This window comes from Bombina bombina, chromosome 7, assembly GCF_027579735.1.
Source record: "Bombina bombina isolate aBomBom1 chromosome 7, aBomBom1.pri, whole genome shotgun sequence".
NCBI lineage: Eukaryota > Metazoa > Chordata > Amphibia > Anura > Bombinatoridae > Bombina > Bombina bombina.
In genome coordinates, this window is record NC_069505.1 from 515,251,031 (window position 1) to 515,267,199 (window position 16,169).

At 39.6% G+C, this 16,169-nt stretch overlaps 1 protein-coding gene across 1 annotated transcript in view; it reads right to left on the bottom strand.

The window, feature by feature from the left end:
• LOC128666934 (cytochrome P450 2F3) overlaps positions 1–16,169 on the bottom strand; it is a 213,793-nt gene that overhangs the window by 128,900 nt on the left and 68,724 nt on the right. Inside the window, exons 2-4 of the mRNA XM_053721755.1 lie at positions 15,267–15,429; positions 14,805–14,954; positions 9,226–9,386 (exon numbers count right to left, since the gene is read on the bottom strand). Of these exons, the coding sequence (XP_053577730.1) occupies positions 9,226–9,386; positions 14,805–14,954; positions 15,267–15,429 (474 nt within the window). The remainder of the gene's footprint in view (positions 1–9,225; positions 9,387–14,804; positions 14,955–15,266; positions 15,430–16,169) is intronic.

Below are 16,169 nucleotides of genomic sequence, written 5' to 3' on the forward strand. Positions count from 1 at the left end.
CCGGTGATGTGTAGAGTTATCGTGGATCCCATCCTGCGTGGAGCGTCTTCTTCATACGGTCGCCTTGGCTGGTTTGATTTAAGGGCAGTGAAAAAAAGCTAAATGCCCTTTTAGATTAGGTTTAATTGTTTTTATTTTTGATAAATTAATTTTTTGTAATCTTAGTGTTTTTTATTTTTCGTGATTTTAGTGTTTATTTTTTTTTTCGTAGTGTTAGAGTTTTTTTTTAGTTGTAATTTAGATTTGTTTTTTTTAATTTGTAATTTAGATATTTTAATTGATAGTATATTTTATTAAATAGTAATGTTAGGTTAATTTATAGTTTAATGTTAGGTTTCTTTTTATTTCACAGGTAAGTTTTTTATTTATTTAAATAGAGTTATATTGTAATTTTAATTTAAAGTTAGGGGGTGTTAGGTTTAGGGGTTAATAGTTTACTTTAGTGTTTTGCAATGTTGGCGGCTGGTAGTTTAGGGGTTAATAGGTTTATTTAGTGGCGGCAATCTCGGGGAGCGGCATAATAGGGGTTAATTTATTTAAATAGTGTGGTGTGGGTGTGCAGCAGATTAGGGGTTATTAGGTTTATTTAATAGCCGCAATGTGGGTGGGCTGCAGATTAGGGGTCAATAAATTTTAAATAGTGCATAAGAAGGTCGAGACCAATAGAAGGTTGTGTAACTAAAAAAGCACTCAGCAACTCTATATTAGCCTAATTGAAAGTTCCATGTCCAAGAATGTAAGCAAACGTAGCTGGAAAACCACTACTAATTTCCCACGAAGGGGGAAAACAAAAAAGAGGTTAAAATTACAAATTTTATTAGGTTACCGTTAAAAAAGGGGCAACACTTAAAAACAATAGTGATATCCAATTCTATCAATATTATAATAGAATGTTTCCGATATGGGTAGAAATCTAGCTATATAATATCACACGACTTCCACGAATTAACAATGTGTTCCGAGAGGAACTGAGTGTTATATGTGATAAGAACAAAACTTAAATTGATTGCTGTGATTGTCAGACAAATGTGGCAATATATAGTTGGTTTGATCAATATAACACAATAGTGTCCACTGTGTAACTATGTCATATAATACACACTGAGTGTTATTTGGCCAACAGTTAGGATTTGACAAATGGTATAGACAATTGTCCTATATAGTCAACTGGGTATATATTTTACTTGATATTTTAATAAGCTTAATCCTCAGGTAAAGCGTTTTTATAAATCAACAAGTATAACTAGGTGTTGGTTATGTAGGTATATATCAGAGTTGAGCGTTTTAATGATATATTCTTAATGAGAAGTTAACTATCTGAATGGGTCATGATCACTAATTCATCACCTTTTGAAAGTATCTTTCAGTAACTGATAATATTAGTACTGAAGGGTTAACGTTATATACAGATATTGCAAAAACATACATAAACCCATTTGTTAACTAAATAGTTTAAATTGCTCATTAGTATAAACGTTTATAATTTTACCTACTGCATTATAAAGAATATAGTTATATTCCAGTAATTATATTGGTTTATATCGTTACTCTTGTAAGCATATAGTGTAATGGCCTGATCCAATTGACCATATATGCCACACAAAGTGCACAACATACACAGAGTGCACAGTGTAAAGAACCTCTTGGACTGCAGTGTGACTGCTATAATAAACGTTAGATTCCTGCCCAACCTTATGTTATGATATAGGGCTAAACATTCCACCCATTTTTAATTTGGGAAACGATATATATGAAGTAAATTATTTAGGATATAGACATCACTTTATTCTAAAAATGAGGATCCCAAGTCCTCCAACAACTCCCTGACATGTTTCGCACATAAATTGTGCTTTATCAAGAGGCTCTATTCATGCTCTATTCATGATCTCCCACAATCCTTCAGGATCATAAGTCCATGTCAAAATAAGAGTCCCATGCTCTAACAACAGAGAGTTGCATTTTCATAGAAAATTATTACAAGCACCATATAAAACAAATACAATTAAACAAACATATTTCAATATGAAACATGAAAATTGCATAAAACATTATACAATTATGCACATATATTTTATGTCACATTCTCCCTAACAAAATAAAATGGCTCCAACTACTAAAACATTTATACACTCAGTCACAGCTTTATTACCCTGAAACACAACTTTCTTAACTTAATATACTGTCACTGTTGGAATGTATGGTGCCACATTGTATGGGTTGTGAGGTGTATGATATGAGAGTGGTGGAATATAATATTGTGTAGCCCATACAGGTAAGTGAGAAAAGGTATATGCTGCTACACTGTGGAGCATGGTCTGTGGTTGTAGTGATGGCTGACCCAGTGTTTCATATGTAAACATTTGCTTTGGCTTTCTCTCTCTTACAGATTGTCTTGGTTCGATATTGTTTTCTATTGCCAGACTTTCCACTTCATCAGGCTGGGCACCTTCACTATCACTATCTACACTAGCCCCGGGTGGAAATGTTGGATTCAGGATCAGTTCATCTGGCAATTGGTTTTCTGTCAAACTGTTTCTCTCCCTTAGTGGGACTTGTACTTGATCTCTTTCTTTTTCTTTTCTCTCAGGTGCTGATGATGCTGTTTTGACAAGAGGATTCCCCTGACCCAGTTTTGAACATTGCCGGTAAGTATTTTCTCTTCTATGCTCTGTCCAACTCTCAGGGATTCTCAACCAGTTTCTTCCAGAGCTGTCCTCATCTGAAGAGGTTGTGTCACTGTGGTAAGGAGATTCTCTTATCTTTTACTCTGTTACCTTGTCTGTGCTTTGTAGGTTTTTATTGGTTGTGGTGGTGTCTCCACAGGTAAGTCGTTCACTAATAACAGTAAGTTTCAGTGTAGGGTTCTGGTCCCTCTTTTGTTCCCATTCTCAGGACTCACAACATATACAGGATTGTCTGCTACCTGCTCTTTCACCACATAAATGATCTTCTCCCAATATGGCCTGAGTTTTCCTGGGCCTTCTTGCTCACTCAAGTTTCTGAAAAGGACTCTGTCTCCAGGCTTTAGGATCACACCTTTGACTTTAAAGTCATACTGAGCTTGGCCTCGTGCACTTGTTTGCCCGCTGTTTTCACTTGCTATTTGATACACCTCAGCCATCTTTCCAGCCCAATGGTGAGCAAATCCTTTGTGAGTCACCCCCTCATCCTCTTCAATCAGCCCAAATTTCAGGTCAACAGGGAGGCGAGGATGGCGTCCAAACAGTAAATAGAATGGGGAGTACCCAGTGGACTCATGGCGTGTGCAGTTATATGCATGTATGATCTGAGGAAGGTGATCTTTCCATCTTGCCTTTTCTTTGTTAGCCAGGGTACGGAACATTTGGAGGAGAGTCTGGTTAAATCTCTCAGCTGGGTTACTTTGAGGGTAATAAGGAGATGTTCTCGAATTTCGTACTCCAGCAAGTTGCCGAAGATTCCGGAAAAGCTCATTCTCACATTCCCTGTCTTGGTCATGATGTAGCTTTCCAGGGTAGTCAAACCGGGGGATGTAGTCATTGAAAAGACGCTCAGCTGCCGTACGGCCAGACTTATTTTTTGTTGGATAAGCTTGAGCAAATCTAGTAAAGTGATCTACGACCACTAGTATATACTCATACCGATAACGGCTTGACTCTAAGTGCAGGTAATCGATGCAAACAAGTTCTAGAGGTGAGCTGGATGTTATTCTTCCCATGGGTGCTCTAACATGGGTTACTGGTTTCTTTTGCTTGATGCAGGGACACTTCTTTGTGACATACTCCTCTACTTCCTTTTTCATAAATAGACAGTAGAATCTTTGTCTCATCAGATGAAGTACCTGTTCTGTGCCCACATGCCCTATCTTGTCATGCAAGTACTCCAAAGAAAGTTTTTTTATACTGCTGGGAGAACAAGCTGTTTGTTTTGAGCTGTTTTCCTATAGAGACATCCAACCTCTAGAATTAGCTTGTTTCATTCATGCAAGAGTTTCTTGGCAGCTCCAGTCACTATTTTTTTTTAGACTCTTATCTGGTGCCTTGACATCCTCTTTCATCTTCAATATCTTGGAGATCACTGGATCCTCCCTTTGAGCTTTGGAGAGTTCGTCTTTACTTATCATTGGCAACAATGAATTGTGGGATGGTGGGTCAGTTTCCATGGTGGACATACTGAGCGCTGCAATCCAAACCACATCTTTCCTTGTGGTGGCTTGAACTCCATCCCAGACTGCTTGCACCACTTCAGATGACAAGTGCTCTGTGCACTCAGTGGCATACTTTTCCATGTCAAGGGGGATAAGTAACAGTGTATCAGCGTCAATATTTACTTTACCAGACATCGAAGCGGTAGTCAGACAATTCTCTCACCCATCGATGGCCAACTCCATTTAACTTTGCAGTGCTCATGATATAGGTCAGGGGATTGTTGTCTGGGTAAATGGTAAAATGTGGAGCGTAGAACAGGTAGTCTCTGAATTTTTCACACACTGCCCTTTTAAGTGCAAAAAACTCAAGTTTATCACTATGTAGGCAGTATTTTTTTGGGGCTGGGGAGAGTGTCGGGGAGCCATATGCAATGACCCTCAACTTTCCATACTGATGCTGGTAGAGGATAGCTCCTAGGCCCCTTTCTGATGCATCAGTGTGCAGCGTGAATGGTAAATTAAAGTCTGGGTAGGCTAGAATTGGTGGTTTTGTCAACATGTTGATCAATACTTCAAGCGTTTTCTGGTGCTATCTTGTCCACTTCACAGGTGTTTGGGAGGGCATTTGTGGGCCCTTGGTCTTTCTTTGACTGGGCTGAACTGGTGCCATCCCAGGCTTTGCCTGGAAAAGCTCATAGATAAGCTTGGCCACACATTTTTTTTTAATAAATGAGCGATAGTAGCTTAGGAAGCCAAAAAGCCTCCTTACCTCACTAATGGTCTGTGGAGTATGATCTTTGAGTGACAGAACTGCTTCAAGATTTTTGGGATCAATTGGCACACCTTCAGCAGACACAAGACGACCCACATATCTGACTTCACTATGGAAGAGCTCACATTTTTCAGGCTGAAGTTTGACCCCATGACGTTGGAGGGCTTGGAGAACCTTGCGAATCACTTCCACATGTTCATCAAAAGACTTGGCATAACATAGCACGTCATTAAGGTATGGTATGCAACATTCGTCCCTGAGGGAATCCAGCATTTCCTCCATGCTGCACTGGAATGCTGCAGGTGCATTGGACAGGCCGAATGGAATTCGTATCCATTCATAAAGCCCCCCAATGGGTTATAAAAGCTGTCATGTGCCTGGAACCTTCGGCTATGAATCCCTGATGGTAAGCTTTTCCTTGGTCAAGAATACTGAACCATGCATAACCCCCCCCAGTGTATCAAGCAAGTCTTGGATTCTCGGCTATCTGGTACAGTCTTTTTATTGAGGAGACGATAATCTATACACAGGCAGACCGAACCATCCTTCTTTCAGACGCAGACTACTAGTGCAGAATAAGGGGACTTGGACTTCACAATACACCCTTTTGCCAGGAGACCTTGACTTCTTGGAACAAAGGCTTAGGTACCGAAGAGTATGACCGCTGCACTGGAATGTTGTTTTTTAGATTAACTGACATTTACAAGCTCGGGATGCAACCATGGTCACTCTTATCCAGAGAAAAGGCCATATTCTCTTCATACAGCATCTTTCTTACTAACTCCTGCTGTTTCCCACTCATATGGCTGAGGTCTACAGGTGGGTGCCACAGTGTCAAGGTTTCTTGAGCAACCCCTGGGCCCTTACACCAGACTTCATGTCTCCTGGTTGCTCTGCCTCCAGTAATTTTTCCATTGGCTGAATATAACCAAGAATTGTATTACCAGGCAATGTTACATCACATGTGGAGTTGTTTCCGATTGGGACAGAAACATAAGGGCTTTGCTGGTTCTGGATTTCTAGAAGCCCCTCCCCTATATCCAGCTTTTCCAAATATACATTGTTTTGTTCTGGTTCAAAAAGTGCGACTGGGGCAGGTTGATCTATGGTGGGTGGTATTTTACACTTTACCCATGTTACTCGGCCTGCTGGAATGACAATGCCTCTCTTTACTTTCAAACGTCCCCGCTGTTCATTAAGCTCAGGAGTTCGGACAAAGTTTACAAGCGTTTAAGCTTTCTCATTTGACACAGAGATGGCTCCAGATAGCAGGGAGACTAGAGTCGGTACAAGGCCATCGGGTTGCCCCTGAATTAATTCTTCCACTATGTTGAACCCAAGTAGTGGTCTTTCAATTGGCAGATGACTTATTAAGAAGGGAACATTGATAGATAGATTAGGGTCATTGTTTCCTTGTAAAGTAACAGTGATAAAAGACTATCCATCAAATGGAATGAGATCCCCATTTATAGCATACACTTCCAACTTTTCTGTAGTTCCCATGAGTTCAGAAAGAGGTCTTATGTCCACAGCCAGTAAATATGTTTCTTTCCAAGCACGATCAATAATACTGACTTGAGCTCCAGTGTCAAGCAAAGCACTTACTGCAAGACCGTTGAGGTTACACTGAGTCAAAGTCTTCCTTCCCATTAGGTTGACAATAGCCTCATTCTTTGCCCTAGGGGCAGAGAGAGTGGAAGTCTGATAATGTTCTTTCTTGTTATTGGAAGTTTTGAATGTCGTACAATGAAATGTTTTTGCGTTTTTGTTTTTCACAGGACCAGATTCAACCTCTGGATTTTCTTCATTTGAACTTTGGGACAAGGAGGGCTTGGTCACTGGTTGACTCGTTGCAGTGACCATTTCCCGTTTCCCTGCAGGTTGCATTTCTGGAGGCATCCCCTAGCCAGGTGCCCCTCTTTACCACACTGAAAGCAGTGAGTACATTTTGCAGACCAGTTTCAACACACTTTAAGCAACCACAGGGTTTTGTCCCTTTCTGTAGAGATGGCCAGCTCACGCCACACTGACAGGTATGCTCAAGCTGTGCTTGTTGTGATGAATTTCTCATGGAATCTACCATACTGGTAAGTGCATCAATTCGAGCTGTTAGTTGTTTGATTGGATCATTTTTGTTTTTTTGCTCATGGGTTTCTTTCACATCTCCCACAGGTTCACTTTTAAGCTGGGTACAGCTTGCAATGTTTGGCTTAGTACGAGTTACAGGACCCAGCCTTTGGACCCTCTCATTCTCATTGCTGGTGATTTTTGTAACATTTCTCAGTATTTCATCATCTGTGATGTTGTGGTTGGAGAGTAGGGGTTTTAACTCACTACGAATGTTTTTATATTTGTGCCCTAGGCCCTGGTAAATGGTGTGAAGGAAAACATCCTGAATAGTTGCCGAGCTGTATCTCAATTCAGTGTCAGCCTGTTTTGCAGCAAAGATGATTTTCTGTTTGAGACCTATTACTCGATACAGGAACTGCTGAGGCGTTTCATTCTCATTTTGTTTTGCATACATTAATTTCTGTGCTATTTTTGTCTCCTAGATGTGACCTAAGAAACCCTTTGAGTTCCTCGACTGTCACATCTTCCTTATTCATCAACATGTCTTTAAAACTGCCTGCTTTTATTATCCGTAGAGTCCCCCTGACTAATTCAGTATCACTAAAATTTTCTTTGATTCCATCTTCAATTTGCCTGCATACACTAGTGTATGTGATGTCAGATGTGTAGTCGCCAATTTGTCCTCCTTGTATTTTAAACATGTGATGCTGGAGATAGGAGAGGTCCCTTAGGGAGACTACCTTCTCTGACGGCAACTGCATGGACCATTTAGAATGGTTGCTAAACTGTGTGTTATTATGGTTGTGCATTTGTTGTGATACTGTTGTCAAGGGTTGTGTCAATGTGGGGTTTTGTAAGGATGCTGCAAGATAATGATGGGTTACATTCTGTTTAATATCTGGGTTTACATTTACTAAACTAACCCCTTTGTCAGTTATAGCTGCAGATGTTGCATGAACAGTGTCTGTAGTAAAGATATGATCAGTAGTAATGGATGTATGTGCTGTGCTTGAAGTTTGTACACCAACATTACTCTCATTACCATCATTCTGTTGATGAACAGGTGCAGCAATAGTATGAACATGTTTAACAGAGTCAACAATGTCTCCCAAATTCAACAGTTTAGCCATACCTCTGTCCTCTGATACTAATAACTCTGAACTATACATGAAGGCATTAATGTATTCAAAACAGCCCTCTTGGTCTCCAGCATCTAGTTCTGAAATGTCCCTGTCCGGTACTGGACATATGCGATCTGAAAACAGTTCATCAGCCGAAAAAGCGAGAAGTTTCTTTCTGATGTCCCACATTAGACTCTTCCGTACTTTATCCGACATAACGACCCTTCTCACGATCCCTCAGCAAGACAGGCCACTCCTTTCCCAATCAATTTTTCTTGAATACAGCCACTGCATTCATACTTTGTTGGTCCAGAAGATCATAATTTTGTGAATCGGCGATCCCAGGACGAGCCCCCAAGAATCTGTTACAGACCCATTCAGGAGGCCAGTAAGCAGATTAAATGTTACCTGTTAAAACATGATATAATAAGGAGAATGGGTGTGTACTTCACAGAATCCTCATTGCTCCACCCATGATCTCCCACATCCTTTAGGATCATAAGTCCATGTCAAAATAAGAGGCCCATGCTCTCACAACAGAGAGTTGCATTTTCATAGTAAATTATTACAAAATAGGAGTCCTATGCTCTCACAGCAGAGAGTTGCATTTTTATAGAAAATTATTACAATCACCATATAAAACAAATACAATTAAACAAACATCTTTCAATATGAAACATGAAAATTGCATAAATCATTATACAACTGTGCACATATATTTGAGTGTCACATGTGCACACCTTAGAGGGAATGATGCTGCCTGTCACAACTGCTGCCCCCCCCGAGTAACTGACCTCCAGGGCCATGTCGCATCCGCGACCCTAGTAGTTATACCACTGACTGAGGAAGATAATAGTTTTCAGATCAGTTAGAGAACCCTTATCAATGGCCTGATCATTAAGAGCACATCAGAATGCATGTCCCTTTCAAGGCAAAAAAAAGTAACTAAAGCCTGTAAGAGGTTACCTGAAGTGTGGTTTTAAGCAAATCTCTGGAATATAGGGGTGTTTTTGCCTCATCTTGATGGACAGGGAAGGTAATCTCAAATGTGATGATCCTGAGGACACTCACCATCCAATAGAATAAATAACAATTGTTACATAAGGGCACAGTGATCATAATCTGTGTACACTTACTTGACCCCAAGTGGAACTCATCAAACGCCAGCTATTGTTTATCAGGTACAGTAAGTTGAGAATTTCCTTATCCTGGTAACCAAACCGCTCTCCAAACACCAAAGAACAGACAATGTTTGAGCCAGCTGAGCTAAAGCCAAATGTTGGGTCTATGGGCTTTCCTGCAAAGAAAGATAATTTTGTTGTATTTGTGAATCCTCATTTGATCAATAACTCTCTATACACATTCTTTGTTTCTTGTTATCTAAAAAAAATACTTTTGAATTTGCTTCCAAAAATGCCAGTGGCTTAGCTAAATAAAAAGAGTAGTCTAAAATCCTTAAAGGGGCGTGAAAGACAAAATTAAAGAAATGGTTCAGACAGAGGATGCAATTTTAAGAAACTTTCAATGTACTTCTGTTATCAAATGTCCTTAAGTCTATTGGTATCCTTTGTTGAAAAGCATACCTAGCTAGACTCTGGAGCAGCGATGTACTGCTGGGAGCTAGCTGGAGATTGATGGCTACACACATATGCCTCATCTCATTGGTTCAGTATATGTGTCTAGCTAGGTCCCAGTAGTGAATTGCTTCTCTTGAGCCGATTTAACTATGCAAGGGTTAAACACAAAGTTAGATGCAAAGTTACATGCAATAAATAGTACAATAATAAAATGCTTTAACATGTTACAGCATTGAATTTGTGCATTGCTATGTCCCCTCCACCCTGCATCATCAATAGTACTCTACAAGTAACCCGGGCCTTTGTCGGTAGAAAGGTTCCATTTGCCAAAACTGTGAATTAAAATATTAGGACATAATTACATAATTAGGACATAATAATTGCCTTAAAATAATACTAAACCAAAATCTTTTAAAGCACAACATTAACAGTGTGGAAGCATTATGATGTTTTTTAAAACAGAGCTTAAAGGTACATGAAACCCCCAAAAATTATCTAAAGTACAAAACCCCCCCCCCACTAAATTACAGAAAATAATAAACAAATTAAGGAAGAAAAAATCCTATTGACTGATGCAATCAGCCAATAGGATTGAGCTTGCATTTTATTGGCTGTTTGGAACAGCCAATAGAATACCAGCTCAATCCTTTTGGCTGATTGCATCAGCCAATAGGATTTTTTCTACCTTAATTCCGATTGGCTGATAGGATTCTATCAGCCAATCGGAATTGAAGGGACGCCATCTTGGATGAGGTCATTTAAAGGAACCTTCATTCAGTCTTAGCCGTCGGATGAAGAGGATGCTCCGCGTCGGATGTCTTGAAGATGGACCCGCTCCGCGCCGGATGGATGAAGATAGAAGATGCCGTCTGGATGAAAACTTCTTCTCGTCTGGAGGACCACTTCGCCTGGCTTGGATGAAGACTTCTCCCGGCTTCGTTGAGGACTTCGGCCCGGTTGGATGAAGACTTCTCCTGGTAAGGTTATCTTCAAGGGGTTAGTGTTAGGTTTTTTTAAGGGAGTATTGGGTGGAATTTAGAGTAGGATTGGTTGTGTGGGTGGTGGGTTTTAATGTTGGGGGGGGGATTTGTAATTTTTTTTACAGGTAAAAGAGTTGATTACTTTGGGACAATGCCTGCAAAAGGCCCTTTTAAGGGCTATTTGTAATTTAGTGTAGGGTAGGGCTTTTTTATTTTGGGGGGACTTTTTTTTATTTTGTTAGGGGAATTAGATTAGGTGTAATTAGTTTAAAAATCTTGTAATTTATTTATTATTTTCTGTAATTTAGTGGGTTTTTTTTTGTACTTTAGATAATTATATTTAAGTTAGGGGGTGTTAGGGTTAGACTTAGATTTAGGAGTTAATAACTTTATTATAGTGGCTGCGACGTTGGGGGCGGCAGATTAGAGGTTAATACATGTAGGTAGGTGTCGGCAATGTTAGGGACGGCAGATTAGGGGTTAATAATATTTAACTAATGTTTGCAAGGCGGGGGTGCGGTGGTTTTGGGGTTAATATGTTTATTATAGTGGTGGAGATGTCCGGTTCGGCAGATTAGGGGTTAACATTTTTATTTTAGTGTTTGCAATGCGGGAGGGCCTCGGTTTAGGGGTTAATAGGTAGTTTATGGGTGTTAGTGTGTACTTTTTAGCACTTTAGTTAAGAGTTTTATGCTACGGCGTTGTAGTGTAAAACTCTTAACTACTGACTTTAAAATGCGGTACCAGTCTTGACAGGAGAGGGTCTACCGCTCACTTTTTGGCAGACTCGTAATACTGACGCTATGCAAGTACCATTGAAAAAAGAGGATACGCAATTTACGTAAATGTATTTGCGGTATTTCCAAGTCTGGCCAAAAAAGTGAGTGGTACACCTGTACCTGCAAGACTCGTAATACCAGCGGGCGTTAAAAAGCAGCGTTAGGACCTATTAACGCAGCTTTTTAAACCTAACGCACAACTCGTAATCTAGTCGTTAATCTTATTGGCATCTATTTATCAAGCCGTCAACTTACTTGCATTCGACTGCACCAATACGCTCGCCTAAGATCGTCTAACATCGCTGCCGCGGACCTGAATACGTTCTCCAAAATTATCAAAAAAGCTGTCAAAAAGCTGCGCACCAAGTATGGTGCGATGAGCAGCAGACTGTTGTTAACTAACAGTCATCGATCTCGCTGCTCTTCGGATTTTTTACAGCTTTCTTGGTACCCTGTCACTAAACACCCACACTATACTATACTGTTTACCCCCTAAACCTGCACACATGATGTAAGTAGACATGGTGTTATATAACTTGGTATGGAATAACTTCATCTGATCCAGGAGTGGCTGGTAGGACTCAGGTGGGAGAAACCGTGCTCTAGTTTCTATTTCACTACTACATAAAAGTTTCTCAAATGCAGAAATCTGAGGTTTACAAATGAGACATAAGAGAGATCTCCAATTTTCATTACTCCTTTTGCCATTTATACTCGCTTGATCTGATTAGTTTGTTTCCAATCTCCACGGTTCTATAGTTTATGTTATTTCCTTTCATTAATGTTATAAAATTTCACGCAACTTTCTTGTGAGGGTCCAAAGGCAGCCCTATATTATAAGATATCCACGCACCTCTCTCAATTTTTCCCCTATATTAAGTTGATAGACCAAGAGTGACTTTAGCATACCAGAGGAGGTGTAATAAATTAAATAATAGAGGTTCGAAATGCTATAGGTCACTAATATTTATTTTATTTAACAATCGGCTAGATTACGAGTTTTGCAGTATGAGTGAAAAAGAAGCGTTATGGCTCTTTTTCACTACCGCTACGAATCTTGTAGGTATATCTGTACCGCACACTTTTTTGGCCGTAACGCAACGTAACTACCAGAGCTTTCAAAAAGTAATATTTCAATGGGACTTCCATTGCGCCGGTATTGCGAGTTTGCCTGTCCAGCCAAAAAGTGAGCGGTACAGTCAATACCGTCAAGATCCGTACCGTAAATTGAAAGTCAGTAGTTATGGGTTTTACGCTACAAAGCTGTAGCATAAAAAACTCATAACTAAAGTGCTAAAAAGTACACTAACACCCATAAACTACCTATTAACCCCTAAACTGAGGCCCTCCCGCATCGCAAACACTAAAATAAAATTATTAACCCCTAATCTGCTGCTCCCGAACCCCACCGCAACTCTAATAAATGTATTAACCCCTAAACCGCCGCTCCCGGACCCCGCCACAACTCTAATAAATGTATTAACCCCTAAACGGCCACTCCCGGACCCCACTGCAACTCTAATAAATGTATTAACCCCTAAACCGCCGCTCACGGACCCTGCCGCAACTAAATAAAGTGTTTAACCCCTAAACCGTCGCTCCCGGAGCCCACCGCCACCTACATTATACTTAACCCCTAATCTGCCACCCCCTACACCGCCGCCAAGTACATTGTATTTATTAACCCCTAATATGCCGCCCCCTTACACTGCCGCCACCTACATTATATTTATTAACCCCTAATCTGCCCCCCCTACACCACCGAAACCTACCTACATTTATTAACCCCTAATCTGCCGCCCCCAACGTCGCTGCCACTATATTAAATTTATTAACCCCTAAACCTAAGTCTAACCCTAACACCCCCTAACTTAAATATAATTTAAATAAATCTAAATAAATATTACTATCATTAAATAAATTATTCCTATTTAAAACTAAATACTTACCTGTAAAATAAACCCTAAGCTAGCTACAATATAACTAATAGTTACATTGTAACTAGCTTATGGTTTATTTTTTATTTTACAGGCAACTTTGTATTTATTTTAACTAGGTAGAATAGTTATTAAATAGTTATTAACTATTTAATAACTTCCTAGTTATAATAAATACAAATATACCTGTAAAATAAAACCTAACCTAAGTTACAATTACACCTAACACTACACTATAATTAAATAAATTCCCTAAACTAAATACAATTAAAAAAATTATCTAAAGTACAAAAACAAACAAACACTAAATTACAGAAAATAATAAAGTACAAGATTTTTAAACTAGTTACACCTAATCTAATCCTCCTAACAAAATAAAAACGCCCCCCAAAATAAAAAAAAAACCCTACCCTACACTAAATTACAAAAAGCTCTTAAAAGGGCCTTTTGCGGGTCATTGCCCCAAAGTAATCAGCTCTTTTACCTGTAAAAATAAATTACAAATCCCCCCCAACATTAAAACCCACCACCCACACAACCAACCCTACTCTAAAACCCATCCAACAATCCCCCCTTAAAAAAAAAAACTAACACTATCCACTTGAAGATCACCCTACCTTGAGAAGTCTTCACCCAACCGGGCCGAAGTCCTCAACAAAGCCGGCAGAAGTGGTCCACCAGATGGGCAGAAGTGGTCCTCCAGAAGAGCAGAAGTCTTCATCCAGGCGGCATCTTCTATCTTCATCCATCCAGCACAGAGCGGGTCCATCTTCAAGACATCCGATGCAGAGCATCCTCTTCTTCGGGAGTCTTCTTCAACAATGACTGTTCCTTTAAGTGACGTCATCCAAGATGGCATCCCTTCAATTTCCGATTGGCTGGTAGAATTCTATCAGCCAATCAGAATTAAGGTAGAAAAAATCCTATTGGTTGCTTGGATCAGCCAATACGATTGAAGTTCAATCCTATTGGCTGATCCAATCAGCCAATAGGATTGAGCTGGCATTCTATTGGCTGTTCCAATCAGCCAATAGAATTCCAGCTCAATCCTATTGGCTGATTGCATCAGCCAATAGGATTTTTTCTACCTTAATTCCGATTGGCTGATAGAATTATATCAGCCAATCGAAATTTGAAGGGACGCCATCTTGAATGATGTCACTTAAAGGTACCTTCATTCAGTCGTAGCCGTCGGAAGAAGAGGATGCTCCACGTTGGATGTCTTGAAGATGGACCCGCTCCGCGCTAAATGGATGAAGATAGAAGATCCCGTCTGGATGAAGACTTCTGCCCGTCTGGATGAAGACTTCTGCCCGTCTGGGGGACCACTTCTGTCCATCTGGAGGACCACATAACTGTTTTTGCAGTAACTTAGATTGACATGATCATTTTAGGTACATATTTGCTGTTTGACTATATGTAATAATAAATTAAGTTTTTACCTTCACTTTTTCTCAATTCTTCTATTAAATACTGGGCTTCTTCTTTCACTTTTTCCTCCAAACTCCTTTTCCCCATGCCGAAATACTTCAGTGTAGAGATTGCAAAACGTCTTAACTGCCTCCACCTCTCTCCATTACCGTATACAAGCCCTGCACATAAAGAGAAGGGGTAAAAAAAAAACAACCCAGTAACATTCAAAAACAGTATTTGGTTATGCAGGTGAGATCTTTATATAGTATATCAAGTTTTGTTCTTGTGTAATGTGATAATCAGGGGAGTAGACAGAGAGAGACAATAGAGTACATGATAAATTTATAAAAAATAAAAGCCTGTAAATTAATGGACCTCATTCGCCAATAACAAATAGTAGACCCATTTTCTAAACCTTTAACTATCAATAATAAAGTCATAGAGGGTTCTTTGGGATCAGTAAGGTTGTAGGATGTTGGGTAGTGGCTCACCATTTCCTTTGCTGTACATCTGCACGGCTGGGAATTCACCTCTTCCACTGAACTCTTCTGCATGGTCTATTAGAGCCTCCTTGAGAATTTGATGACCACAGAGTACCACAGCAGGACGAGAGCCCAGGTAAATGGTGTATAGAGGGCCATACTTCTTGCTTAGCTAGAAAAAGGGAGGAAAATATAATTACACTTACTATAAATGTGTGTGTGTGTGGGTGAGTAAGGAGATTTGAAGGTGTTGTTAAAGTGGATAGCAAACATCAAAAATGTTATTGTTTAAAAAGATTGATAATCCCTTTATTTACCATTCCCCAGTTTTGCATAACCAAAACTGTTATAGAAATATACTTTTTTACCTCTGTAATTACCTTGTATCTAAGCCTCTGCAGACTGCCCCCTTATCTCAGATCTTTTGACAGACTTGCATTTCAGGCAATTAGTGCTGACTCCTAAATAACTTCACGTGCGTGACCACAATGTTATCTATATGAAACTCTTGAACTAACGCCCTCAAACTGAAAAACTGTCAAATGCATTCAGATAAAAGACGGCCTTCAAGAGCTTAAAAATTAGCATATGAGCCTACCTAGCTTTAGCTTTCATCTAAGAATAACAAGAGAACAAAGCAAATTTGATGATAAAAGTAAATTGGAAAGTTGTTTAAAATTACATGCCCTATCTGAATCATTAAAGTTTAATTTGGACTTTACTATACCTTTAATGGCAGTATGAGCACCTATTCACTATTACATAACAGCATATGTATCTTGCAGAAATTCCTCTTCACACATTCATTATTACGCACATTATGATATCACGTACTGTACAGACAGTACAGCAGAGTTGGCATCCCTTTTCCACACTATGCTGTTGCCAGCATAATGGTTGCAACCCATGTGC